Here is a 27,973-nt window from a genome sequence, read left to right on the forward strand (position 1 = left end):
CAGTCTCCCTACCTGTAAAAATTGGTGAGGAGGAGGAGAGGCAGGGATAACAATCTCTTGCCCCTCTGGATCAGAAGTTCTCTGGCACCTGTACTGCCCCAGGCTTTGTGCATGTGTAATGTGTAACTGGGCCTCTGCCCCATTACCAAGAAAGGGGAGCAAACCTCAGGGCCTGCCAAACCCCCAAGTACAGACTTATGGGCAGAAAAGGGACCCCTCATGGATCGTTTCTACAGTTGGTGACTAGAGAAGTGTGTTTGAAATTCTGGAGGTCCCATTAGTACCCTAAGGACACGTGATCACCTTGAGCCCTGCTGGGGGAAGGCTCAAGGCATAATGAAGGAGCAGTAAGCCTGGAGCAGAGTAAAGTGTTAGGACAGAGAACCCAGAACTGGCCAGACTTTGGGACCCAAGAACCCAGAGCCAGGCAGAGTGCAGGGCCAGAGAGTCCAGAGCCCAGGGTAGGGCAGATTTGGGGGCTGGGGTAGCGTCTGGGGCCAGAGAGCCCAGATCAAGGCAAAGTGTGGGGCCAGAGAGCTCAGAGTGCAAAGAGGGCCGGGACCCAAAAGCCAGGTCCAGTGCAGCAGGCTTAGGCTATGGCCACCAGCAACACAAAATGGGAGCTGAGGCCAGGAAAAGCTGAGTCCCAAGAAGAATATAAAAACTTGAGGCACTCCGGGATTGAGTTAGGGCCAAGTGCCCCAAAACACGTAATTAGCCCTGGAAGCCAGATAGTAAGACCAGGCTTGGTAAACCCTTTTTTAAAAACAAGTAATATTAAGATGAGATGAGAAAAGGGGAGAGTGAACTAATAGCAGACTAGGCAAAGGCTGAGAGGCCACCAAGGGGCATCATGGCCACCCCCTTGAACCACCATGTGGCTACACTGGTACATTGGCTAGGAACATCAGCAGCAGGCCACAGATGCATGATCAGGGTACATCTTAGAGGACCCTTGGGTATATGCATGATCTGTGAACAAAGGAGATGGAGCAGCTGGTGCAATTGTTAGGCCAGCAACAGGTTTTGGCTAATGAACAGGTGCATAAGTGGGAGGCCAAGATCAAGAACATGAGTCACCTGCATTTCTGCCAAGCACAGACTTTACAGACACCGGTGCTCAAGAACCAGAAAACAGTGATGAGGCTGTTTGCCTATAATGCAGGTGGTCCCTCCTTGAGTACTCCTGGGTATATGACATGTGAGGACGACCTAGAGGCATTCCTCAAGGCCTTCAAAAGGATGTCTGTGAACTCACAATAGAAGAAGCAGACATAGGCCTCTTGTTTGGACATGCTGTTATTAAGGGAGGCCCAAGCTAACTAGAGAAGATGCTAACAACTATGATAAAGTGAAAGTGGCAATATTACAAAGGGTAGAAGTGTTGGAGGAAATACATAGGTACAGATTTAGAGCCAGGAAAAGGCCAGAGCCTGTCACCCTACCTAGGCTGGACCCTCTCCTTCAGAATGAAGCCAGCAAATGGCTCTGCCCCAGGGACAGTACCCCCGAGGAGCTACTAAAATGGATAGTTTTAGAGCAATTCATATGGGACTTGAAAGGCCATATCAAAGATGGGGTGCAAAGACACCAACCCCAGATCCTTGAAGGGGAAATCAAGCTTGTGGAAGACTTTGCCGTAGCTGAAAAAGAGCTGAGGCAGGAACAGGAAACCCCTGGCAACAAGGCTAGAGAAAGACGCTAAGCAGAAGAGAGAAGGGGGACAAATGGGATGCTATGAGCACTGGACGGACGTAGCTGGGTCTGTTTCCAGTGTGGTTGCATTGGGCATTTTGTCTGAAGCTGCCCCTGGGATGAGCCAGAGAAGCCAGGGCCCACCAGGGTGGCAGGAGGTGCAGCAAGTCCCTGACCACAGAAGAAATGGAATGCAGCTAGGGAGTCATTCCCCGGGAGGCAAGGGGGTGTGAGGGGCACCACCTATCCTGCCTTGTAGTCGAAGTTAAGGTGGGAATGCAGCAAGTGCCCACCCTCCTAGATTCCGGGTCTTAGCAAACTCTGCTATGGCAGGGGTTATTGCAAGGAGTCCCAGGATGAGTAACTGACTCCCTCACCTTGGCCTGTCTGCATGGCAAGCCAACAAGTTATGACCGAGTGTGGATCCAGATGATCACAGCCAGACACTCCCATATCATACCAGTAGGTATGGTGCCATGGTTGCTGTCCTCATGCTGCTGGGCCAAGATTGGCCATGTTTCTGGGAACTAGTGACAGAAGTGATGGGAAGAGAACTTCACCTCTTGCCCCTTTCAGGGGTACCTCCCCTGAAGCTGGCTGAGGGCTTGGTTGTTGGGGAATGTGGGACAACTTCCGAAGCCAAAGAAATCACCAGGAGCTCAGAATTGGACATCAGCGAGATCATTAAATGCAGTTAGCTAACAGTGGAGCAGATGTGAGAAGATGGATTCTGACAGATCTATGAAGAAGGCATCAGAGCCCATAATGATGACATGGTTCTGTGCCTGGACCTCACCCAGGCATACTTCCGGTTTGAAGTAAGAAACAATTTATTATACCAGATAGACCAAGGCCCCATGTGGGGAGAAGAAGTAGCTCAGTTGCTCATCCCAAAAATGTATTGGGGGCATTCATGAAGATTGTGCATGAGCTTCCCATGGGGGGGTCATCTAGAGAGCAATAAGATCCATGACCACCTGCTCCTTCTTTCTTTTCTTTGGCCAGGAATATACCAAGAGGTGCAGGACTTCTGAAAATCATGTTAGTTGGACAAGGGAGAAGAGATTGACATCATAGATCTTGACTTTAAAAAAGCCTTCGATCTGTGTCCCATGATCTCCTCACGGAAAAACTGGCCAACTGCGGCCTCGGCAACATCATAGTCCAGTAGCTGGGGAATTAGCTCTTAGGTTAGACTCAGAGAGTGGTTATAGATGGAAGTAAATCATCATGGTGCGCCGTGACCATGGGGTCCCCCAAGGCTCTGTTCTTGGGCCTATATTCTTTAACATCTTTATTAATGCTGTAGACATTGGTGTCAGAAGCAGACCTGCCAAGTTCACCTATGACACCAAACTTTGGGGTAAAGTGTCCACACCTGAGGATACGCTGGTGATCCAGGCCGACCTAGACAGGCTTAGAAAATGGGTGGACAAAAACCTGATGGTACGCTTAGCAGTACTATGCTGGCTAGCACCATGACTGAAAGGGACTTGGGGGTCATGATTGACCACAAGATGAATATGAGTCACCAGTGCGATGTTGCAGCTAGTGAAGTGAGCAAAACTCTGGCTTGCATCCATAGATGTTTCTCCAGCAAATACCAGGATGTCATCCTCTCGTGGTACTCAGCCTTGGTGAGGCCGCAGCTGGAGTACTGCATCCAGTTCTGGGCTCCACAATTTACAAAGGGTTTGGAAAAGCTTGAGAGAGTCCAGAGGAGAGCTACACGCACGATCAGAGGGCAGGAGAACAGGCCCTATGATGAGAGGCTGAGCCATGGGACTCTTCAGCCTGGAAAAGCGTAGGCTCAGGGGGGACCTGGTGGCTACCTATAAGTATATAAGGGGGGGTACATCAGAATCTGGGGGAATGCCTGTTCACCAGAGCACTCCCAGGGATGACAAGGTCAAATGGTCACAAACTCCTCCAAGACCATTTCAGGCCGGAAATAAGGAAAAACTTTTTTACTATCTGTGGCAGGGCACTAGGTGTGCCTGCCACTTTAAGGCCCTGGAGCTGGCAGCCTCCAGGTGCCTAATGAGAGCAGCCATTTTAGGCTCAGGGTTGCCTATATAAACAAGGCAGTTTGGCTGCTGGAGGGCAGCTGAGTTTCATATAGAGGTAAGGGAGGAGCTGTAGGGGATGGTAGGAGGCTCCTGGTCCTGGGTATGACTGGAAACTACACCCTGCTGGAATGGGTGGCCTGGTGGGGCTCCTAGTGGTGCAGGAGCCCCCAGAAAATGCCAGGCCAGTGAGCACCCTGGTGAAAGATGGGTTGGGGGGCCTTAACCCCTAGCCCTCACCTTTGGGTGGGTCATGTACACTGGAGGCAGTTGTGGGGGTTTGAGACCTTGAGGAGGAGAGTTGGAGGCCAGATATGGCCCAGGCTGCCTGAGCCCTGTGGGGGTTTGAGACCTCAAGGAGGAGAGTTGGGGCCAGGCATGGCTATGGCCACCTGAGCCCCCAGTATGAGGAGGGACAGCGTGTGGAGCCCTGAGAAGGGTCTCAGCCAGAGAGAGAGAGCTAAGTCCTGACCCCAGTAAGTCTTCCAATGTGGGAGGCAGACTTTGGATCGAACACTACACCAGTAGTAGCACCACTAGCTGCTGCCTGGGGCGGGGGGAGTGAGAGTCCCCTGTGAGACCCTGAGGCCTCGGTTGTGGTGTGAGGTAACTCCAGCTCCCCATGTCTGTGGAGGAGGACCCAGAGAGGGGGACCCTGGGAAAAAGTATGGGTAATACATCAAGGCCTGCCAGAGCTTCCCCTGACTGGCCCAGGCCGGGGCCAGGACCAGAAGGGTCAGAAGGGCAAGGAGGCCCACTGAGAGGGATGCCCAAGAGCCAGGGGCCTGGGATCCTGACTGGCCTGGAGGTGGACTGGGGCTAGTGTGAGCCGAAGGTCCCAGTGCAGGGACCACACTTGAAGAGGAACTGGTGGCAGGGAGATATGTGGCCCAGTATGACAGCGGCAGAGTCTCTCTGAAGAGGAACCCAGGTGAGGTCCTACAGCAGGATTCTGAGCCCATCATGGGGGGGACTGGCACGTATGAGAACACTGTCATCAGCGAGGCTTGGGCTGCAGTGTAGGGGAGGAATGGAGTTGCAGATGGCCCCCCCGGCAGTGGGGCAGAAAATGGGCAGCCTCCTGCCTAATTGCATCTATTAATTAATCAGTTAAGACCAAGGATTGGTGGGTGGTTAGCCCAAGAACAGGTGGGTGAGCCATGCAGCGATTGGCCCCAGTAGGTCCTGTGTTACACTATCTGAGCCCCCAAGGCCTGGAATAGACTGCCTCCAGAGGTAGTGCAAGCACTACTTCGGACTCCTTTAAGAAACACTTGGATGTTTATTTTGCTGTGATCCTTTGACCCAAGCTGACTTTCTGCCCCTGGGGCAGGGGCTGGACTCGATGATCTTCCGAGGTCCCTTCTAGCCCTAATGTCTATGAAATTTATAAATCTATGAATAGTTAGCAGGTCTGGGGTGGCCCCTGAAAACTCTTCTTGTGCCACTGTCACTAACAGAAAGAGTCCTTTGAGAGGGTTGTGGTGGACATAGTCGGGCCTGTCATCAAGAGCACAGCTGGGTATCAATACATCCTGGTGGTAGTGGATTATTCCACAAAGTACCTAGAGGCAATACTCCTCAGATGTATTAATATGGTGAAAGCTGCGGAGGAACTACTTAAAATATTCATGCAAGTGGGCCTGCCAAAGGAAACACTGACAGATCAGGGCAGTTACTTCATGTCGATGGTATTCCCTGAGATCTGCAAAATGCTGTGCATTAAGCGACTGTGAACCCTTGTTTACCACCCTGAAATGGATGGATTAGTAGAGCGGTTCAACCAAACCTTGGAGCCCATGTTAAAGAAAATCTAGGATCCTTCCCTATGATACTAGGATAGGATGTTGGCCCCTCTGATGTTCATGTATCGTGAAGCACCCCAAGAATTGACAGGATTCTCCCCCTTTGAACTGTTATATCGGCACTAACCACAAGGAGCATTAGACCTCTTCAAAGGGGGCTGGGAGGTGCAGGAAGGATCAGTCAGAAACCATGTCAGCCATGTGTTGCGAGTTTAGGAGCAACTTGAGGCAGTGCAAGTGGCTGCCAGAGAGCAGTGGTGAGCTGTTCAGGGCAAGCAAGCTGTAGCATACAATTGTCCAGTGCAGGAACACCATCTTGAGATCAGGTACTAGTTTTACTATTGGAACAGGTGTCCAAGTTAATGCCTGATGACAGGGGCTTATGAGATCATCTGGAAGATAGGGCTGGTGGACTATGAAGTGTGGCAGCCTGGCAGAAGAAAGACACGTCCAATATAACACATTAATATGCTGAAGAACTAGAGAGAGAGGGAGGCCTTATTTGTGGCATCTTACCAAGATCCACAAGAGTTGGGCCTCTGGTAGGGGAAAAAAGAGTGCCACATTGATGGTCGTGGGGGAGGACCTATCTGAGACTCAGTGGACTGAACTAGAGCAACTGGTGCAGGAGTTCCTGAAGGTCTTCATGGAGGAACCAGGTTCACTGTCTGATTGAACATAGAATAGGGACAAGCCCCAACAAGGTGGTAAGAGAAGGTTGGAGATGCATTCTCCCAGAGACTATAGACACTGGTGAAGGAGGTGGGCCAGGTGTTTGCCTGAGGCATCACTCAGATGTCATGAAGTGAATGGTGGAGCCCCATCATGATGGTTCTGAAGAAAAGATGTAAAACTATGGCTCTCCATAAATGTCTATAGGGTCAACGAGATCGCAAAGTTTGATGCCTACCCCATGTCCCAGATTGAAGACCTGTTGGAGAGGATTGGAGGAGCCCCACTCGCCTCCAACCTAGATCTCTTGAAGAGAGGGCAAATTCCCCTGGAATGCTAGTCTCAATAGAAGATGGCCTCTGCCACCCCCTGTGGCTTGTATGAATTTGCACAGATGCCTTTCAGACTACACAGAGCAGCAGCTACCTTCCAAAGATTAATGGACCAGGTCCAACCCCCCCACCAGAAGTATGCAGCAGCCTACAATGGTGATGTGCTAATCTTCACATAGGAGTTGGAGGAGCACCTAAGGGTCCTCCAAGCTGCCTTGAATGAATTCAGGAAGGCAGGATTGACAGTAATCCAAAGAAGTGTGCCCTGGGTCAAAGAGAAAGAAGGTACTTTGGTTTCCTGATACAAAGGGGGCAAATCAAACCCCTTATGAACAAAGCAAGCTTTAAAGGACTACTGTCTGCCACATACAGAGAGAGAGGTGTGGTTGTTTTTGGGCCTGGTAAGCTACTGCTGCTGACTGGTGCCCATGTTCTCAGAGATCATGGCCCCCCTGGTAGAGCTAAGCAAGGCAGCAGCTCCAAAAAACGTATGGTGTACCAGGGAAGCAGCAGATGCCTTCCACAGGGTAAAGGATGTGCTATGCTTGCAGCCAGTAGTCCATACACCCAACTTTTGGAAAGCCCTTCTTACTGCAAAGGGATGCCTCCAACACAGCCATAGGTGCTGTATTGTTGCACAGAGTGGGGGTGAACACCCAGTAGCATATATTAGCTGCAAGCTGCACCTCCTGAACGAGTATAAGCTATGATAGAAAAAGAATGTCTGCCTATAAAGTGGACAATAGAGAGCTTCTGCTATTACCTACTAGGTTGACAGTTTACTGTAGTAACTGACCATGGCCATCTCCAGTGGCTATACCAGATGAAGGCAGACAATCTCTGGTTGATTTCATAGCATCTGAGTTCACAGCCATATAACTCTGTGGTAGAACACTGCCAAGGGAAAGCAACACAATAATGCCTACTCGTTTTCACAGAACAGCAAGGAAGAGAAGGACCAGTGAAGGCAACAGGACTGTAACTCCAAAGAAAAGGTTGGACCCTGTAACAGAGCCCCTGCCCCATTACTGAGAAGGGGGAGCAAACCCCAGGACCTGCTCACCAGCCAAGCCCCAAGGTACAGACTTAAGGGTAGAAAAGACTATATACTTTCAGGGATCATTTTCTAAAGTTGCTGATTCAAGAAATGTGTCTGAAACTTTGGAGGTTCTATTAGCACCCTAGGGGCATATGATCACTTTGAACCCTGCTGGGGGCAAGCTTAAGGTGTGCTGAAGGAGCAGTAAGCCCAGAGCAGGGTAGAGTGTGGGACCAGAGAGCCTAGAGCAGGGCAGAATGCAAGACTAGAGAACCCAGAGCCCAAAGCAGGGCAGTGTTTGGGGTCATAGCACCCACAGTGTGAGGGCAGAGAGTGCTGGGACCCAGAAGTCAGGTCTGGTACAGTGGGCCTAGGCTACAGGTACCACTGACAAAAAAAGGGGGCTGAGGCCAGGAATGGCCGAGACACGAGAAGAATATACCACCACAAATAGCTATAAGCTTCTCTTAAAAAGGGAGGCCACTGAGGGTGCAACAACTAATTGTTTGAGATGCAAAAGAAAAAAGGAACAGGAGTGAGGGTTACAGGTTCATATCAAGGAATTCAGAAGGGGACACTGAGCAAAGCATACAGGTCAGTGCCTACCTCCTGGAATGAGTCATAGGAGCTTGTGGATGTCAACCAGAAACCCTGCCTGGGGACGTGACCAGAGGAGTGAGAGGAAGACGGCTCCACCCTTGCTCAGGTTCCTCTTGGCCAGAAACTCCTTTCTCGTCTTATAGATGGTCAGCTTGGCCAGAGCCAGGAGGAAGCTGACCAGGATGTCCTGGGGCTTGGTGAGGCCATGGCCAGGGAATGCATAAAAGAAAAGGTGCAGGTAAAAGTGCAGCCAGAACCTCAGCAGGAAGTTTGGAGGAGGTGGAAGAGGGTCTGCAATCTGCACTTGAGGTAGGCATGCGCCAGGGTCTCCCTCTGTTCACAAAATGGGCAGGTGTTGTGGGGGGGGGGTATCTGTAATGCACACTAGATATACTTCAAGCTCACGAGAGCAGCAAAAGTGGCATCCTTCTTTCTAGCTGGGTGTCCCATTCCCCAGCTGCTCTGACCCATCCCCACTCATGCCGTAATACCTGGGGAGGTGTGACGTAATCCACCACGTCCATGACCTGGTTGGCGTATTTGCCGAAGCCCTTGACCTTTGTCACCACAGAGGATTCGATAGCTGTGTCCCGCACCTGGTATGCCTTCTCATGTAGGAACACCCAGCTGTTGGTAGAGAGGGGCAAGACAACCACATCAGGCTAGGGACCAGCCAGAGGGGGATGCAATCCCAAAAGACCAAGGGGAGTGGGGCAGAGGAGGGGCAGATCTGGGGTGGGGAAGATAGGTGTTGCCTATACTTTGCAGACAGCTCACATAACTTTAATACAAGCTGCACAATATTTGGGAGCATGGGGGTTCTTAACATGATTCCAGCAGGTGGAGCTTTAATTTCATAAGACGTTACATCTACATGGAGCAGTTTTTTTCCAGACGGATTTTTTTCCTGCACTTCAATGACCTTGAGTCTACACAAAAGAGCTCTTTTTTTTCTAATCAACTTCTAGCCCTCATAGTGGCAAAAAGAGCTCGAAAACAGTCCCCTGGTTGCCCTGCAGCAAGGGAGAAGGCAAGATCAACTTCTAGGATAAAAAAGCCCTCATGACTTCTGCAGGCATCTCGTAGTTTTGGGACAGTCAGACTAATGATCCTGGACTGCCTGTGATCAGCAGTGCTGCCTGGAGAGGGTGAGGAGATGCTTTGCTACCTACTGACAGGTCATTTCCCTTTGCAAAGCAGCAGGAGATGTTATCCTCTCCCTGTAGAGGAATGGTTGAGTTGAGCTGGGTCAGTGCTCTGAAGCCTGAGCCTGGCTCTCCTTTTTGATGGCATGCTGCCCCCTAGTGCCCTCCAGTGGAATTATTTCTATGCCTATTTTTCCTCCAGCTATGGACCTAGTGCAGGGGCAGGCAATTATGTTGGGTGGAGGGCTGCTTACTAAGTTTTGGCAAGCAATCAAGGGATACATGACAGACAGCCAGGGGCAGATAACTATTAATGCCCTAAAATTTTTAGGCGCCCCACGAGCCAGATAGAATGGCCTAGCAGCCTGCATCCAGGCTGCGGGCCACATTTTGCCCACTCCTGACATAGTGGATAAGGTGGGTTAGAGCCCAAGGGGTTTAAGAACTGTGTCCCATTTCTAAAATATGACTCAAAAGCCCAAAGGGCAGATTTCCAATGGAGCCCATATTTCTTCCCTTCCTTATGGCATAACTAGAGCCATATTTCCCCAAGCAGCCAGCAGCTGCCACTGTGATAGTTATGGGCAGAATTTCTGGAAGAGCCTGCTAGCTTGCCTCATGAGCCAGCCCCTTGCAGCTAGAAAAGTCTGCCTGGTAACACAGGGGTAAGAAGCATATAACAAGGAAATTTGTGCCAGATTTGACATTCCTGATCTGCCTGAGACTAAGAACAAAGGGAGATTGCCAGCTGAACAGGAATACCATCAAAGGTGACCGCAGGACCCCCAGCCACTGGCTGCTGCCTCAGACCCACCTGCTTGACAGATGACTGCCTAAACACTTACTAGACATACAAAAAACTAGAACTCTTACTAGACTGTTTAGCTTACTGTTAGTTTAGTGTTTGTAGTTTAGTGTTTACATCTGGTTTAATAAAGTTTCCTTTCAAAGAGCGGAATGCTCCTATCCTGCTGCATATTCCTTCCTGTCTGAGCCAACCAGAGTTTATTGGTGCAACAGGGGAGGGTAAAAGACCAGCATGAGGCCTGTGAGTTCCTTGCTCCCTCTACATGCACTCCAGGGCATAGGGCTGGCTAGGGGTCACCCTACCAAAGGTCACCTGCTCTGCTGAGCTCCCAGCTGGAGCTGGGAAATTTAGCAAAGGCCCTTTTATCTTGACTAGCAAAAGACATTTCACAAATTCATCTTAAGGTACAGGCAGCCCTTGACTTTACAATGTTTCGAGTTATGTTTTGCATTTACAGTGTTTATAAATTGACATCCTGTTTCAACTTTATGATGTCAGTTTCAACTTTACAATGATGCCATGCCATGCCAGCAAACAAGTTTGCTGCATTGCTCATCTCCCTGAAGAACATCTATCCAACTTCCATGGACACTTTCTTTTAAGAAAGCAGACAAGATGCTAAGACTCCTGAGAAGACTGCAGCCAAGAACCCTTCAAAAAGTCCAACCAAGAGCCCTTCAAAAAGTCCAGCAAAGTCACCTCAAAGAAATCCTTCTAAATTAATGTGATTGCTATTTACAATATACATACATTAATGTGGCTATATTACTCATTTATAATTGATTGAGTACAAAATTCTGGGGTATTTTTAGTGAAAATAGGGTATTGGGCCTTGGTTCAGGAACGAATCCCCCATTTATAACATTGTTTCTTATGAGAAAATTGGTTCTGAGTTACAACGTATCAACTTAGGTTCCTGAAAAATGGATCTTATTTTGTCACAAGTCCTAGGACTGCATGTGCAACAAACAAACAAAAACCTCTGCAAAGCAGCAACAACCCCCTGACAGAAGCACACCCAAGGTAGCTTGTGCTGGCATTCTGGAGGGGAAACATGGATTTTTCTATTTGCAGTGACATTTAATCTTGCAGTTCCCTTCAGTTTTACAACAAATCCTTTCAGTGTTTTAAAAGAAGAGGTTAGAAAAGATTACTGTAATGTGCAATGTGACCTCAGACTTGGGCAGTAAGGGAGCAGCCCAGTGGGGTAGGATAGCAAGCAGGTAGCCCAATAGGTTTGCTAAAAATATAATTCATTTTGGGTTTACCCAAAACAGTTTTTGGGGGTTTTGTTTTAAAGATTTTTTTTTCAGGACTCTGTGAAAAGACAAAACAGCTGTTTGTACAACTCTGCTCTCAGGCTCCACCAGGCTAAAGAATGGGTACCTCTACCCCCTCCCTCCCCTGGGGTAGGTCTCCTGACAGTGCCATCTGCCAGTACACCCCTTCTATGGCCCCACCCTATGACCCAACCAGATCTAAATGTAGGGAAGGGAACAGTGCCTCTTTAGTAACTCAGGAGTTAATGCCCAGCCTTTCCCCACATGCCCCCTAGGGATGGGGAAAGCCGTCCAGCTGGCACCCGCAGGCCATTTGGCTGCTAATGGAGCTCTGACTGCTGTCATAAATCAGACAGCTCACATTTGGCACTGCCAAGGCATTAATGGGGGTTGCAGGGGGAGCCATATCCTGCTACCTACCTAGAAATGTAATTGGGGGTTCTCCCACACAGTCACGCACTTATACTTGTACATGGACTGTCACCCCTTGCGCTAATCCTCACACCCTCTCCGCCTTCCTTCCTTACTGTCTCCCGTGACCCCTTCTTTCCACACACACACACAATTCTCCCTTAACCTGCATTGTCAGTCTTCACTTTAACACAAACCTGATCACAGCTTCTTCCTCATATATACACACACCATCAGCCCATAACCTGAACTGTCACCTGTCACTTAACACCTGTCTTATAACATCTTCCTCCACATACACACCCTGTCATCCCTTCCTTCCTCCCTCTCCCTCATGTACTCGCACATCAATCTGTAACCCACACTGTCACACTTCATGTTAACATACACCCCATGGCCTCTTCTTTTTCACACATACAAGTGTCAGTCCACCAATCACACTGTCATCCAGCATATTAAGATGCACAAGTCTTCCTTTCCTCACCTCACTCCCCTACCCCATTTTCCATCTCTTGCACAGTAACAATCCCCTCCCACCTAAATGTATTGTCACACCCACCACTCTTTCAGTCCTTTACTCCCAGGGTCAAAGTCATCCCAAGATTCACATGCATCCATCCACCCATGTGAGGTTTGCAAAGGCAGCTATACACACTTACACCTATACTGTTGTCACTCCTACACTCATGCAAACACCTCCGCCTCCTCCATGTGGTTACCCCTTTCACCATAGGTGACAGAAGACTGGCACTAATGGGGCTCAGCCCCATCAAACACAGGGTAGTGGGTAGGGCTACAAGGCAGCCCTGTCGCGGGCTTCGGGAGGCTGTAGTAGGGGTGGGAAGAGGCACACATACAGCCAGAATCGCAGCTTCGCCTGTGGATCACTGACTCCCCAGCATAGCAGGAAAGTACCAGTCAATTTGGTGAAGGGGAAAGGGCTGTGTGGGGGGGCAGATTGAGGCCTCAGTGGTGAGGGAGTGGGGCACAGGCACAGGCAGAGGCAGGGTGAATGGGGCCCTGGCTGGGCCAGGTGGTGGGAGAATTGAAGCCTGGGTGGCTCCTCCCCTGTCTGTGTGGGGTGGAGGTGGCTGCCACTGCACTTTGTGGATTATACCCCACTGCACCTGCCCTGGGAGTGGCATAATGTCACATGCCTGCCGCTGCTGGGCTGTGCCCTACCTCCTGCCCGCCTGGTGGCAGGATGCACGTGGCTTTGTGTGGCTCTGAGGCAGTGGCAGCAGGGAGCAAAGCCCAGTGCACAGCAGCAACCACCTCTGTCAGGGTGCGCATAGTGGTGGGAGCCCCCCGCACCCCTGGACAAGCTGCCCGGGCTGATTGTCCCACAACCTGGCCTGGCTGGGGCCTCATTCACCCGAGCCCCTTACCCTGCCTATGCCCTACTTCCTCACCGTGGGGGCCTCGATCTGCTCCCCACGGCCCTCTCCCCACCCCTTCCCCCACAGACTTACTTATGGGGGGTGGCATGCATGCTCAGCACCCCCAAATCATTTTTTCTCCCTCCACCTATGCTTTTCACACTTGTGCAGGAACACACACAGGCACCCCTTTTCAGTCACTGTGTCTCACCCCATCCCATAAATGTGTGATCTTCTCACCACTCCTTCCCACCCACAGCCATCACCTCTGGACACATCCATGCAGAGACTTCAACCACTCATTCACTCCAAGGAATACTTGCTGGCCCCCATGACAGACTCTGCCACCATGCTGGTGAACACAGTGGCTGGGTTTGCACATTCCCCCTTAAGGGACGATGGCGGGTGTTTGTCGGAATTAGGACAGGGTAAATCACCCCAAACCCATGGTTTCTCTATACAACCCTCCTACATGCATACACACAAACATGATTATACACACATGCATTTATGTGCAAACATACCATACATGTGGATTCAGCACACTGGTGGAGCCAGGGAATAGCTGGGTCTCCGTGGCCAGAGGGAGACAGTGCTTGGCACTCTGGCTTGGAGCAGTGAGAGCCTGGACACTTAATCCCACAGTCCTGCCCTTGCAGCCCCCTCTCTGATGTCAATGCCAAGAAGGTCCCAGGGAACCCTGGGCTGTGTGTGATGTAAATCCTTCACCCCAGGCACCTGTCTCAGCCTCCTTTCTGGTTGTGTCTGCCTAGAGTTCACTTTTCAGCCCCCCTCATCTACACTGCCTTGTGCTCCTGCTCGTCATCATCCCTTTATCTTTTCTCTCCCCTCCAATCCTGAATCTCACCCTCCTGCTCCGGATGCTCAGCTCCACACTATCTCAGTTCACTTAAATGCCTCTCACTCCTTGGGAGCTCACATATGCTTGTCAACATAGAGTCCCAGGATGGCTCTGGGGACTCTGGTGTTGCTAAGGCCACCCTCTTCCTCTGTGTGGAGCTGTCTGGCTGTTCCCAGGCTGGGGAAAGGTGGAGGTTGGGAAGGATGGGAACTCACTGCAGGTGTGGGGTGAGCCAATCATATTCCATCCTGCCCAGCAAGTACCCCTTCTACCCGCCATTTACATGTGTGTGCTTGTGGAGGCATCCTCAGTCAGGATTCTGTATTAGGGTGGGTCTGCCTGTCCCTTCCCCCTGCCCTCTCTCCTTCAGGAGCAGGGATCACAGCTGGACACGTCTCTGCTGGAGGGGACCGCTTCTCATCTTCTGGGGTTCACCCTGTGCCAGGCTGGGATCAGTCACAGGTTGTCAGGGTGCTGGCCAGGCGGGTGCTGAGCTCCTTGCACTTACCCGATGAAGTATGAGACAATAAGCAGCTGCACGGCACGGTTGATCACACCGATGGTCCAGCTCTTCACCACCACTGACTTGGTGGTCTCATAGGTGAAGAAGTTGGCCACACAATTCATCCTGGAAGAGAGCGTGGGCATTTGGCACAGCGTGGAAAGAACTGGCTGCTGCCTGCTAGCCCTGTTGAGACGGGATGCTGAGACCAAGGCAGGGATGGGAGATCAGTGGAGTGATGGGTGATGCTCCCAGAGCTACTTGGGAGGGCTGCTCCTTTAAACCTGGGATCCAGATGGTAGCCTTCCTCTGCCTTGCTGCTACTCAGGGCAGGCTGGAGCTGAGGGACCCCTTTATACAGTCTCCACCCCCATTCTCAGAGGATGGTGATGCTGGTGGAGAGAGGCAGGAAAAGGTGGGGCTTCATAGCCTGCTCATTGCCAAGCAGCTGGTGTGTGCAAGCGAGTAGGTCCTTAATGCACCTGATAATTCCAGAGAGGAATCCACTTAGTGCATCTCAGCTCAGCAGCTTCTCCCTGACCAGCCCTGCCAATGTCCCTCACCCTCAGTTAACAGCCCCTGCCATCCCAACTCTGAGCCAACAGGAAGGGGGAGGAAGCTAAGCAAATACGGACCTCTCTGGGGACAAATCAGCAGCTGGTGAGCAGTAGGTAAAAATGGTCCCTGAAGACTGACATGGTCCATTTACCCCCAGAACAGGCATGCCACCAAGGCAGATGCCTGCCTTGCCTGTGTTATGCCTCTTAACATGCCTTGCTCTGCTTCTTGGAAGGTGAGGGAGGTGTTTATCCCTCCAGAGCTCATGCAGGCCTTGACTGCAGCCCCTCTACTAAGACAGCACAGAAAGGACTCATCTGATTATAGGGGCTTGATAGGACCTCCAGTCCTGTCACAGGTACGGGGACAGACTGGCCATGCTGCCCACTAGACTTTGCACTTGCACCACAACGAACTCCCAACAACCAGCCACGTGAGTTGGTATGTTAGAGCCTCGTGCAGAACATCTGCGAGCGTCGGCTTTGCTGGGACACGGTGTGTGATGGGAATGACGGTTCCAGCAAGCACACACAACGTATCAGAGCTACACTCCACTGTTCCTCACTTCAGCAGGGCTGGTGCCTGGCGTAATCACCCACACTCGGAAGGGCTGCTTTTGGTGGAAATGCAGTGTGACGGTGACACAAGTATTCCTGTGGGAGAGTAGAGAATGGTGTTGGCACTGGGCCCTCCCATCTGGTCGCAGCAGCTCATGCTTTGGGGGTCCCTGCAGTACGGTATTGGTGCTGGTCACACTCCACGGGGGCAATGAAGGCCCCCCCCGGGGACACACCCTGTTCACCCTCCAAGGGGAGGGGGAGCACAGCATCCCCTCTGCTTCTCCCCAGGGGCTGGGCCTGAGACAAGAGGGCCCCCGACAGCCAGAAGGGTGGCCGGGGGGGGTAGGCAGTGGTGATGCCACAGCTAGGCGTCATGACGTCACCATGACACGTGGCCACCCCGTGACGCACGAACCATCCTGAGGTTGAGGACGCGTCACCCCGAGGCACTGACCAGGCGGGGGGTCGCCTTAACAGCCCCAGGGGAGGGGAGGCTAAAGCTCTCCCAGGACTCTACAGCGATAAGCGCCACCGACCCCTCAGTAACGCCCTTATAGCCACCACCACCTCCCAGCCCCACGCAGAAGATTGAGCCACCGAGCGGCCGCTCTAGCCTCAGGCCTCCGGACACTCTATGCTCCCAGACTCCCGCCCCCGGCGCGCCCTCTCTCGTCGGAGGCCTCCCACAGCTCTATGGTCGAGCTGGCGGCCTAGAGCGGCTTGCAGTGTCGCCATGGCCGCCCGGGCCGGAAGGCGGAAGTGAGGGCGCCTTCCGGTGGCAGAGGCTTCGCGCGAGGTTCGTGTTGCGCAGGCGGGAAAGTGACCCCAGGTGAGCGGGAGAGGCGCGGGGCAGGGGTGGGGAACGGGTGGAGGGGGACCGCCCCCCCCCCGGCTACGTGGGTGGGGGCGGGGCCCGCTGTGTTCCCTTGCCCCCCCGCGGGGCCGCCCCGGGCTCATCCCTACTTTTTCGCCGCCAGGTGCCTCCGGCTCGGCCGACGACTGGTGCTTACCGGCTGCACCGGGGCGCTAACCGCCCTGGGCGTCCTCCCCACCGGGTCCTGCCGCCCGAGGCGCCCCAGGCGCTGCCCTGCCAGCCGGGCGCGGGCCGCAGGAGACAGGAGCCACCATGGCCGACACGCTGGAGTTCAACGAGATCTACCAGGAGGTGAAGGGGTCCATGGTGAGCGTGGCAGGGGGCGGGGGACCCCGGGGCTCCCCCAGGCCGAGGTGGACAGCTGCAGGGCACAATGGAGGGGGGTACCACATGGCACCTGCTGCAGGGGCCTGGGGCGCATGGCCCAGCTTCCCGCCTGCCTTCCTTTTACTGTGTGCTTAAGGCTCAGGAGGTTTGCCCTGTGTTAGGCCCTTAAATTCGAGACCCTCTCCCTGTTTATCTGGAGGGAGGTAGCATCCTGGAGTCCATGCTGACACCAGTGCTCGGGGCTGGGGTTGGGGCTGACTTATTTTCAGAGGAGGCACAACGTGATCGGACCCTGTTCAGTTTAGCATCTGTGGGTAATAAAGGGCTTTAAGGCTGTCCATGGAACTGGGGCCTTAGCCCCAGAAACCTACCTGCGTTCCCAACTGGGATTTTATCTGGGCTAGGGAGGACTCATAACTTTCTGTCCTACGCTTCTGAATCATGTTGTGGGGGTTGTGTGAGGGGTCCATGACTTGAGTGATTTGCAGCGTGGGATCTGGCTTGCATGAAAAGCTTAAGATTGAGGTGTGTCCATTTGTTGGTTGACCACATGTGTATGCAGGGGTTTAAGCTTCATAAACTAACTTATTTCAGTCCTGGGACATCTGAATGTGTGGCCACAGTTCCCGCAAATGTTCCCAACTGACTCATGTGCCTGTGAAATACGGCTGAGCAGGGTTCTTGTCTCAAATGGTTAGTTGTTTTTTAAGCCAAAACAGAGTGTGAATGGAGGGCACACAGTGCCAGTTTGGTTGGTTGTGTCCCAAACCATGGCGCTCCTGTGGGAGTCATTGTTGGAGGATGAGGAATGGTTGATTCTGGGGTGCCTCTTGCCCAGGGAGTGGGGGTTGCTGGTATGTTACATCTGACCTGCAAGATGCACACAGTCTTATTTTCAAAAGAAGCGGTAGTGAGGCCTCCTTGGCTCAAATGTAGGACGATGGTTGGCTTCTACGAGTGATTCAGGGAGCACTCTCTGGCCCTGTCCACTTTGTTCATATCTTGCACATGGGCTACGGCCTGTGTGGGGGAGGTTCTGGCTCCAGCCCACCAACCTCTGTGTTTCTTCCTGCCAGAATGATGGGCGGTTGCGCTTGAGTCGCCAAGGTGTGATCTTCAAGAACAGTAAGACAGGCAAAGTGGACAACATCCAGGCTTCGGAGCTGGCGGAGGGTGTCTGGCGCCGTGTGGCGCTGGGTCATGGTCTCAAACTGCTTACCAAAAATGGCCACGTCTACAAGTATGATGGTTTCAGGGAATCGGTGAGTCCTTCTTGTGATAGTGACCAGGGTCAGAGGTGGCAGCTGGTGTCCTAGTGGGGGAGACCTCCTGCCTTCTCAAGAGGATGAGCTAATGGTCTCTTAGCTTCTTGCTGGATGCCTGGCATGTAGCTCCAGTGCAGCTCATGCCCTCATGAGTGTTGCATCTTGTTGGATTCTAGTCACGCACCCCTTCCTCCTACCGTCTGTGCATCCTTTTCCTGGACCATACAGTTTGTTGTGACCATTGGCTCTCAGCTTTTCTGTGTTAGCTGCCAGTGCTTTCTGAGCCTGTTTCTCTCCCCTATGAGCTGTCCAGCAAAGACTCAGGACTGGTAACATCTCCTCCCTGTTGACCCTTCAATATAATAACAGGGTCTACCCCACAGACGGGCAGTTATTTTGGGCGAAGGGCCACTTACTGAGTTTTGGCAAGCCATTGGGGGCTGCATGACAGGCAGCCAGGGGCAGATAAATATTAATTTTCTGAATTTTTTATGGGCTTCGTGGGCTGGATAGAATGGTGGGCTGCATTTTGCCCACCTCTGGTCTACGCTGTGCTTTTTGGTAAGCGCTACAGATTACAACCGGGCTACCTCCTGGATGGGTATTTCTGCTGGAGTCTGCTTCAGCTGCTCTGTCATCACCCCAGGGACATTGCTGGGGTACTAACATTAGTCTGTCCTCTTGGAGAGGAAGGAAGTCTAGAGCTTTGTTATGAGTTGGGGTAAGGGATATGGTTCAAGCCAGAGGTTCATAATCACTTTTCATCTATGTTTTCTCTCCCACTTAGGAGTTTGACAAACTCTCAGATTTCTTTAAATCCCACTATCGCCTGGAACTGGCAGAGAAGGACCTATGTGTAAAAGGGTGGAACTGGGGAACCGTGCGGTTTGGAGGTGAGCTGGGGAGAAGTTGGATGGGAGGGAGTAGAATTGGGGCACGTCTGTGGTGCTGCAGTGAAACTTTTGGCCCTACCTGCAAATGTTGCATGCTGGCAAGAGTGAAGCTAAGAGAGAGGAACCTGCTGTTTTGCCCTTTTGAGCGGAGGCATTTTGCTTTTGGCCATGGTTGAGCAGAAAAGATCAATGAAAGGTGAACCCACTCATGCGAGGGCACTGGCTGGGATCCACCACATGGGGCAGTCTGGTGACTCCTGCCAATCTATTTGGTTTCCACTGCTCTGTGCAGGCCAGCTTCTCTCCTTTGACATTGGGGAGCAGCCAGTGTTTGAGATCCCTCTCAGCAACGTGTCACAGTGCACAACGGGCAAGAACGAAGTGACATTGGAGTTCCATCAAAATGATGATGCTGAGGTGTCCCTCATGGAGGTGCGCTTCTACGTCCCTCCCACACAGGAGGATGGTGTGGACCCTGTGGAGGTACGTGCAGGCCAGGAGGGCTGGCAGGCAGGGCAGGGGTGAGGGGAAGCCTCTGCTAATCCCACTTCCTTTCCTTCTTTCCCTCGTATGTGATAGGCGTTTGCCCAGAACGTGCTGTCCAAGGCAGATGTCATCCAAGCAACTGGGGACGCCATCTGCATATTCCGGGAGTTGCAGTGCCTGACGCCACGTGGTCGCTATGATATCCGCATTTACCCCACTTTTCTGCATCTGCATGGGAAGACGTTTGACTATAAGATTCCCTACACCACTGTGCTGCGGCTCTTCCTACTGCCCCACAAGGACCAGCGGCAGATGTTTTTTGTGGTGAGCAGCCCTCCTTTCCCAGAGTGCAGACAGCTCATCCCCTGGTCTCTTAAGCTTTGAACTAACTTCAGAGACCCAGTAAATCTTCTTTGGGTCAGGATATGGGGTGTGATCAGGGTGGAGAGCCTGGTGAAGAGGGAGGAGCCCTCATGTTGTTGTGGAAATAGGGGTTTGGGGCAGCATAGCGGGGAATAGAATTTTGAGCTTTGCTCTTCCAGAGGACTCTGACTCCAGTCTGACCACAGAGCAAAAAGGATGCTGGTCAGCTCAAGAGAGTTGTGAGAAGGATGTGGGGCCTTTCCCCTTCTGCGGGTACTGGTTTCAGTCTGGCCGAAAGTCAGGAGGGACTGACTGGGCTCCAGGTTGGGGGTGGAATAGGAAGATTGTGGACATCCCTCACCTCACCCTGTACTTGGCTGCTTCTCCAGATCAGCTTGGACCCTCCGATAAAGCAGGGCCAGACGCGCTACCACTTCCTGATCCTGCTGTTCTCCAAGGATGAGGACATCTCTCTGACTCTTAACATGAATGAGTGAGCATCCTTCCCCTACACTTTGCAGCCCTGCTTAGTGCCCCAGCCAGAGTCTGTCTGCTTCTGCTGCTTTTACCTTGTTTATGGCAGGAAGCTTCAGTCTTTCATCAATCTTATAGGACCCTGACTGCTTGGTCCAAGAGCCTAGTGATCCTCACCCATATGGCTCTGATTCACAGACTCTTTTGGAGCTGCTGGGGGGGGTGGCCTCTTGATGTGTGGAGGCTAGAAGAAAGGAGTGGACACCCCTCTCCCCCCTTTACTTGGTGTAATATACTATAATCCTATTCTGGGAAAACCTCAGTAAAATATATTGGTGTAGATGTCTTGTGTCCTCAGGTATCGCAGCGTAGCAGTTGGTTCAATGCAAACTGGCTGTGGCATCCTTACCTGACACCTTGTGGTGAGGCACTGTAATAGTGCTTACTGCAGCATCTGTCCAGAGATCACTTATAGTCTGTGGTCTGGACACTAGTGGCATTTTATATTGGTGTTAATGTGCCATATGTCCAGGCTATCATTCTGTTGGTGTTCTGGGAGCAGATGTGGTTGTCTTATTTCCCCTAGTCTTCTCACTGGTCCTGCTTTTACCATGTGCTGAGGCCTCTGTGATTTGATTTCTCTGTTGGTACAAAATCTTCTGGGCCTCTTTGGGTGTCTGTGGGTTCAGGCTTACCTCTCTTCTTACTGATGACTTTCTGTTCTGCCCCTTAGGGAGGAGGTGGAGAAGCGATTTGAGGGCCGGCTCACAAAGAATATGTCCGGTTCCCTGTACGAGATGGTCAGCCGGGTCATGAAAGCGCTAGTGAACCGCAAGATCACTGTACCTGGCAACTTTCAGGGGTGAGGCATAGTGTGTGCTGGGGGGAGTGGGTGTTGGACCCTGCAGCAGGAAGACCCATTGTTTTGGGGCATGGGGAATGGGATGGTAGGCTTTGCCTGGCTGAGACTGACTCTGGTCTGGCCCCAGAGTACGGGGGCTGCTTAGCATAGGAGGACAGGGAATGGTTTGTATAACTTCTTTCTAGGGGGTGATGGTTTCAGTTTGTCCCAGGTCAGGTGGGACTGACTGGTTCTGAGGCAGGGGTGGGCAATTATTTCAGGTGGAGGGCTGCTTACCGATTTTTAGCAAGCTGTTGAGGGCTGCATGGGTAGCCCCGCCCCTTGATAGGTGCCCTGTGCCTGGTTGCCATGTTGGGACTGGAAATCCTGCCCTCTAAGCTCTGATCTTTGCCACCAGAAGTCCCTTCCCATGTTCCCAGAAATACTCCTTTCAGTGGGGGGGCTTTGCCATCTTGGAACCAGAAAAATACCAAATTATATTCTAAAAAGCAAAGATGTACAACATCCATTAATTTGATTTCAAAAACCATTTTTGCCTTGGTTTACATGTGTTTGTGTAGTGTGCATACAAGTGATTGCACAATAGTTTAAATTGAAGTCTTACACTTGTATATTGTGGGGGGTGGGTATAGGTTTGTTGGGGGCTGTGAGCATGTGGGTGTGGATATGTGGGGGGTTGCGTGGGTATGGGGTTCTTGGGGGACTGTGTAGAGGGAGGGTGGCTGGGGTTTGTGTATGGCAGTGTGAAGGTGGGGTATGGGGACAGGGCAAATCCCACACGCACATGAACACACACACTCTGCCCCTGTCTACGTGCAGGCATACATCCCTGTACCACCAGGGCCATGTGCTCCCCTGTCTGGCCATGAAGCCAGGAGTACCATGTGGTGCTGGAGCAGGGTGAGAGCAGGAAGCAGGGAAATAACTGGGGGTGGGTATGGCTGGGCTCCTGCCTCCCGCTGCTAGCTCTCCCTGGGTTCTACTGCCCAGTGCCTGTTGTCTTTGACAGGCAGCCAGGAGCAAATAAATACTTTCTAAATTTTTTAGGGGTCCTGTGGGCCAGATTTTTGCCCGTTCTTGCTCTGAGGAGACTCAGAGCTGCTCCCATGGGAGAGATTTCAATGATCCATAAGCTGTGCTGCCCAAGACAGTGGTACTAAGCTCTCTCTTCTAACATTGTGACGTAGAGATGCCTGTGAGAAGGGTTTCAAATGTGATGGGGGAGGGGGGAGGGCTTCTGCCTCAGTGCCAACAGCTGAGGCTTCTTATCCTGCTGTGGCTGACCATGCAAGTGTTTGGGGAGAGTGGGGATAGCCCCTGTATGACTGGACTGTGTGCAAGTGCCTGCACATGGACCCTTTAGGTGTATAACCCAGCTGTGTGTCCCCTCCTTGGCCTGCACAGGCACTCAGGGGCCCAGTGTATCACCTGCTCCTACAAGGCCAGCTCAGGGCTGCTGTACCCACTGGAGCGTGGGTTCATCTATGTGCACAAGCCCCCTGTGCACATCCGCTTCGACGAGATCTCCTTTGTCAACTTTGCCCGTGGGACCACTACCACCCGCTCCTTTGACTTTGAGATTGAGACCAAGCAGGCCACACAGTACACCTTCAGCAGCATAGAACGGTGAGCATCCTACCCCTGTCCCAGCATCTGTTCATCCTTCAGCCACCACTGCATATGGTACATCTTCAGGAGCATAGAGAGGTAATTGTGCCTCAACCAAATGCTGACGGCTTGCTAAGATCCTATAGGTGCACAAGCAGCCATCCTCTTCCATTCCCTCACAGCTCCCCCCTCCTCCAGCTCCCTGGGTGACTCATTACTGATGTCTCATGCCTCCTGGGATGGGCTCCTTTCCCTTGCCACAGTGCCCTCCTCCCTCAGGTAGTTGGCTGTGCCCCACATATACTGTAGGCCTGCCAGTGGTGTGTTGATTGGGGGAGTGTTGGGCCTGGCCTTCTTGTGAGTGCTGTTTGGTCCTGCAGGGAAGAGTATGGGAAGCTTTTTGACTTTGTCAATGCCAAGAAACTGAACATCAAGAACCGAGGACACAAGGAGGTACTGGCAGGGTGGGGGCAGGGATGGCAGGGTTGGCCTGGCCCCCCTTTCCCACTACTGCTCTGGACTTGCTCCCCGACTGGCCAGGGGTGCATGGGGGAGGGGCTGGGCTGGGCCAGGGCTTCTTTCTTCTGCTCCAGATTCGGCCTCTATTTCATTTTCTCTTCTTTCCTTGCCCTTGTAGAAGAAAAAGGTCCGTCCGATTCCCCTCTTCTTCCTCCTCCTCCTCCTCCTGGTGCAGGTTTCCTGTGCATGGCTGTGGTGATCCCTACTAACCCTCATAACCATGCATGAGCCATAAGAGGGAAGGGGGGGCTGTTGCTCCCTGCTTTCCCCCTTGAGTGGGCTTCACTTACCCCAGTTCACACCACTGGTGTTCCCTGCACCATCCCCAGAGCGAGGGGCACACTGGATGTGTGCTGACATTCGTCTGTGGACTGCATGCCGCCTCTGCTCAGAGTGCTGGGGCCACCATGCGTGGAGTTGACTCCTAGGGTCAGGGCAGTGCCCAGGAGCATGCTGGGAGTTGTAGTTCTAGGTTTTCCGCATGCTAGGGTGGGGAGGAGAGTGTCTGTCTGCCCCTCTTTGAGGGTGGGAAGGGGGAAAGGGTGGAGAGCAGCACTCACTGCCTCCCCATGGTGCTCCAGGACATCAAGCAGAGCTACGATGAATATGCTGATTCAGATGAGGACCAGCATGATGCCTACCTGGAGAGGATGAAGGAAGAGGGCAAGATCCGTGAGGAGAATGCCAATGACAGCAGCGATGAGTCTGGGGAAGAGACAGGTGAGGGCCCTGCCTCTGGGTAGGGTGGGCAGGTGAGGCAACAGCAGCATTGGCTGCTTCCTAGTGCTCTTCTCCTTGCAGCTGAGAGCTCTCCCTAGCTCAGACCTGGGAGATTCTGCCTCCTTGCTGTGGGTGGTTGGGACTATTGACTCAGTCTTAGTGGTGGGAAGTGGGGAGGTCCTGTCTTCTTTATTTGGTCCTTTCCCAGCCTCCTGAGAGCTTCCAGTGCTGTGTACCTCCTGCCCAGCCTGCCATGACCCCCAGCAGTCGGACTGACTTGTATGCTTTCTCTTCCAGATGAGTCATTCAACCCTGGGGAGGAGGATGATGATGTGGCAGAGGAGTGAGTAGGGGCCAGGAGGGGTCTGTTCCTATTTCTGGGTGGATGGGTAGGCACGTGTCCCTTGATATCCTCTTGGCATGGCCTAAGTGGTGCTACCAGTGCCAGCCTGGCTGTGGTGGTTGAGGGTGCTATGGCTTGGCATAAGTGCTTACCCTTCACAGTGCTCACCAGTTACAGATCCTGGCTCAGTGGTGGGAGGGAATCTTGACGGGATGATGTCAGTGCCATCTTCTCTAGGAGATGTGAGACTGACCTGCTTGCCCCTCTACTGGGGCTTTTCACAGGAGTTGCAGGGAATATTAAGTTTAAGCAGTGCCTGAGCAATGTGGCTTGGCTGACTAGTGAGGCTCCAGTTGGGTTCTTCACTTTCTGCTCTCATCGTAGCACTGCCACAAGCAAGGAAGCAGTTACTATCTTTCCCCTCTGATCTGGCTGTATTTCTGTAGCAGGTTCTGTCTGCATCTAATGTTCTTGAGCTAGTTACCTATAAGTTCTTTGGGGGCAGGTGCCTAACACCCTGGGACAAGGGCTCTAATGTTCTGTGCTTATCCCAGGCACTGCGATGAGGCATGAAGTTTGGTCTTTCCTCTTGACTTTAGTCAGGGTTTGTGCTTCAGAATGGTCTTTTGATGAGGGCTGATGTTCTTAGATTGTACCTTGGCCAGAGGGATTCCTTTGAGAGCAGGAAAATGGGCCAAGGGGCTTGCTCTTTGAGGTCAGCACTCACTTGGGAGCCCCTCAAGTGGGAAAGATGAGGGGAGGGTACAGGGCCTTATTGGGAAATTGCAGAGCCAGAACAAGACATTACAGCTTGTTCCCAAGGACAGGATAGGCCCTGGCTTCTTTCTGGGTAAGGGCTGGCTTCTGTGTAAAATGCATCTACCCCTATAGCTAGGCTCTCAGAGGTGATCTCTTTATGTCATGCCCCCAGATAACCTTCATTTTTGTCCTTGCTAAAGCACTTTCTTGGAGTTTGCGATCCCCACCCCCAATAACTCTTCTGGGCATGGGGCTGATTCCCAGCTGATGCTTCCTCCTGCAGGTTCAACAGCCATCCCTCAGCCAGCTCCTCTAGTGGTGATGGTGACAGTGACCGTGATGAGAAGAAACCAGCCAAGAAGGCCAAAATTGTCAGGGAGCGCAAACCTCGCAAGAAACAATTGGAGGTGAGGGCTGTGCCCAGACGAGGAGAGAAACGGGAGGGGGTTGGATGTAGTGGTTCTGTGGTCCCCAGTGCTTTCTGCAACCAAGCGACGTCCTCTGTCCTGGGAGGATGGCTGTCAGCTTCACTCCTCACTAGTTTGCCTTGCTCCTGCCCTGCAGGGATCCTTTGTTGGCACGTGAAGACCCAGGTCTTCATGCTACTGATGTGGCCAGTGAGTACCCTGAGGTCTGGGAAGCTGGTCTGAAACTCCTCTCCCTTACCTGACTTCCCACAAGGCAGTGACCAGTCTGTAGAGGGGGTGACTCTGACTTAGACTCTCCTTGTGGCCCACTTGCCAAGCCCCGGGTGGCTCTGTAGCCTCCCTCCAACCTTGCCAGTCCAGTTCTGTCAGCTCAATGCATCATCTGAGCTCTAGTAGCAACTTTCTGTCCAGGTAGAGCTCCATCAAGAATAATTCCCATCCAAAGGGCTTGTGTTGGTGGGGCACAGTCGATATCCTGGCTGTGGGAGGGGGTGTCCCACTCTAGCCATGCTATTAATGGGGCTTGGGCTGGGGAGTGACCCCAGCCCTTGCTGTGCGGAGATCCTCTGAGCCCATGAGCTCTAAGGGGATCTCATGCTGCTTCTCTCTCTTTCCCCTTCTCCCTCCGTTGCTGCCCCCTTCCACTGTCCTAGGGTAAGAAAAGCAAGGACCCCGATGCCCCCAAGCGGCCAATGTCTGCCTACATGCTCTGGCTAAATGCTAGTCGTGAGAAGATAAAATCAGACCACCCTGGCATCAGCATCACCGACTTGTCCAAGAAGGCTGGGGAGCTCTGGAAGGCCATGTCCAAAGAGAAGAAAGAGGTAAAGGACTGGGAGAAGCTGTGGTAGCATGTTTGAATGGTTAGGGTAGCGTGGGTGGAACAGGGGTGCCAAGATGGTGTTGGCAGGCCTGTGTCTGGTGGATGCCATCCTCTGGACCTGGGGGTGGTTGGGTGGCTTGCTGAGTTGAGATTACCAGTCAAGGGTGGGATGGTGTATGGTGCAGAAGTAGCAGCATGTTGGGTGGGGGCAGGGGTGAAACTGTGCTGTTGTGGGTCTGTGACACTGTGCATTTCCAACAGGTGTGGGAACGCAAGGCAGAAGATGCCAAGAGAGACTATGAGAAGGCCATGAAAGAATACAGTGTTGGGGGCAAATCAGAGAGCTCCAGGACGTGAGTGCACCAGCCTGTGGGGAACGCAGGGGAGGGTGGGAGTGATAAGGAGTCACGTCTCCTTTTGAAGGACCCATTCTGCCCAGGGAAGGTGAGGGAGATGGTGGTGAATGACTTTTGTTCCTTCCCATCGCAGTGGAGCCTGGGCCCTTCCCCCAGGAGGGGTGAGCAAGCCCCCCATGGCTCTACCGTCCCAGAGGGAGGGACCCAGGTGGTGGCTGTGGGTAACCTCTGTGCCCGGTGGCTCTCTTGCATTCAGGGAGAAGTCGAAGAAGAAGAAGAAGAAGCAGGAGAAACAGGTGAAAGGGAAAGTGGAGAAGAAGGGGGTGTCCTCCAAGTCCCCATCTTCCAAGTCCCCAGTCAAGCCCACCACTGAAAGTTTCAAGAGCAAGGAGTTTGTCTCCAGTGATGAAAGCTCCTCAGGCGAGAGCAAGAAGGAGGTAGGTGCAGCACTACCTTTCATGGGTGGGGGCCCCATCCTCCTGCTGGCTGCTGTACCCATGGCTCTTGCATGCGTCACCTGTTGACCCTCTCTTTTCATCCTTTCCCCCAGGACTCGGAGGAGGAGGAGATCGCCAGCACACCCCCCAGCTCAGAGGACTCAGCATCTGGCTCAGATTAGAGAACCTATCCCTGCCCTCCCTTCAGCCCCGCCCCTTGTGCCAATGGCACTGTTCTTAGTCAGCAGGGTAAGGCCCAGTTCTCTGTGCCCAGGTTTCCCATCGTCCAGCTGGGAGGACTGGAGGGGTGGTGTTGTACCGGGGCCCGCTCCATTGGCTAGAACCAGACCTTGGCTCTGTTCTTTCCCTGATGCCTCTGCCCTGGCCCCAGCCACCTCCTTCCCCTGTGTCCTGCTCCCTGAGCTCTACCATCCTCCACAGCTCCTGCTGGTGAGGGTTTAGGAAGCACACACTTCCTTTCTTTGCGCGTCACTGAAGGTTACTTGGGAGATCCTTTGTGTGATAGGCTGTGAAGAGGGGTGGGGGAGTGTTGGGGAGCTGGCTGCAAGGGCTCTCTGGCCCTATCAGTGTTTTTATGTTTCGATTTGTTTCTTCTTTTTGTATTTCTGGGCTGCCACATGGTTAATGGGTTGAATTAAAAATCAAGTGACTTTGGACGGAGTTTCTCTGGGGGTAAACAAAGAGGGATGGGATGGATGGAC

At 52.6% G+C, this 27,973-nt stretch overlaps 2 protein-coding genes across 2 annotated transcripts in view; one reads left to right on the forward strand and one right to left on the reverse strand.

The window, feature by feature from the left end:
- P2RX3 (purinergic receptor P2X 3) overlaps window positions 1-14,913 on the reverse strand; it is a 33,706-nt gene extending 18,793 nt beyond the window's left edge. The window contains exons 1-2 of the mRNA XM_090034820.1: window positions 14,603-14,913; window positions 8,701-8,836 (exon numbers count right to left, since the gene is read on the reverse strand). Of these exons, the coding sequence (XP_089890946.1) occupies window positions 8,701-8,836; window positions 14,603-14,742 (276 nt within the window). The 5' untranslated portion in view covers window positions 14,743-14,913. The remainder of the gene's footprint in view (window positions 1-8,700; window positions 8,837-14,602) is intronic.
- A 1,485-nt stretch (window positions 14,914-16,398) lies between these two features.
- SSRP1 (structure specific recognition protein 1) lies at window positions 16,399-27,928 on the forward strand. The gene is made up of 17 exons (XM_090032137.1): window positions 16,399-16,543; window positions 16,692-16,894; window positions 17,992-18,177; window positions 18,968-19,073; window positions 19,366-19,556; window positions 19,653-19,883; window positions 20,312-20,415; window positions 21,130-21,258; window positions 22,663-22,884; window positions 23,247-23,319; window positions 23,967-24,105; window positions 24,403-24,448; window positions 25,491-25,614; window positions 26,289-26,459; window positions 26,720-26,811; window positions 27,071-27,251; window positions 27,365-27,928. Exons 2-17 carry the CDS (start codon window positions 16,841-16,843, stop codon window positions 27,431-27,433), a joined length of 2,118 nt encoding a protein of 705 aa, XP_089888263.1. The 5' UTR covers window positions 16,399-16,543; window positions 16,692-16,840; the 3' UTR covers window positions 27,434-27,928.
- The last annotated feature ends 45 nt before the right edge of the window (window positions 27,929-27,973 follow it).

This window comes from Crocodylus siamensis, chromosome 2 (genome assembly GCF_052110815.1).
Source record: "Crocodylus siamensis isolate JL-2025a chromosome 2, ASM5211081v1, whole genome shotgun sequence".
Classification (NCBI taxonomy): domain Eukaryota; kingdom Metazoa; phylum Chordata; order Crocodylia; family Crocodylidae; genus Crocodylus; species Crocodylus siamensis.

What these genes read in the sequence shown, in the direction of transcription:
- SSRP1 (XM_090032137.1), top strand. Translation starts at nt 16,841, where the DNA reads ATGGCCGACACGCTGGAGTTCAACGAGATCTACCAGGAGGTGAAGGGG. An exon ending in AGGAGGTGAAGGGGTCCATG is followed by an intron (nt 16,895 to 17,991) that starts GTGAGCGTGGCA and finishes TCTTCCTGCCAG; the next exon opens with AATGATGGGCGGTTGCGCTT. An exon ending in CTGACTCTTAACATGAATGA is followed by an intron (nt 20,416 to 21,129) that starts GTGAGCATCCTT and finishes TCTGCCCCTTAG; the next exon opens with GGAGGAGGTGGAGAAGCGAT.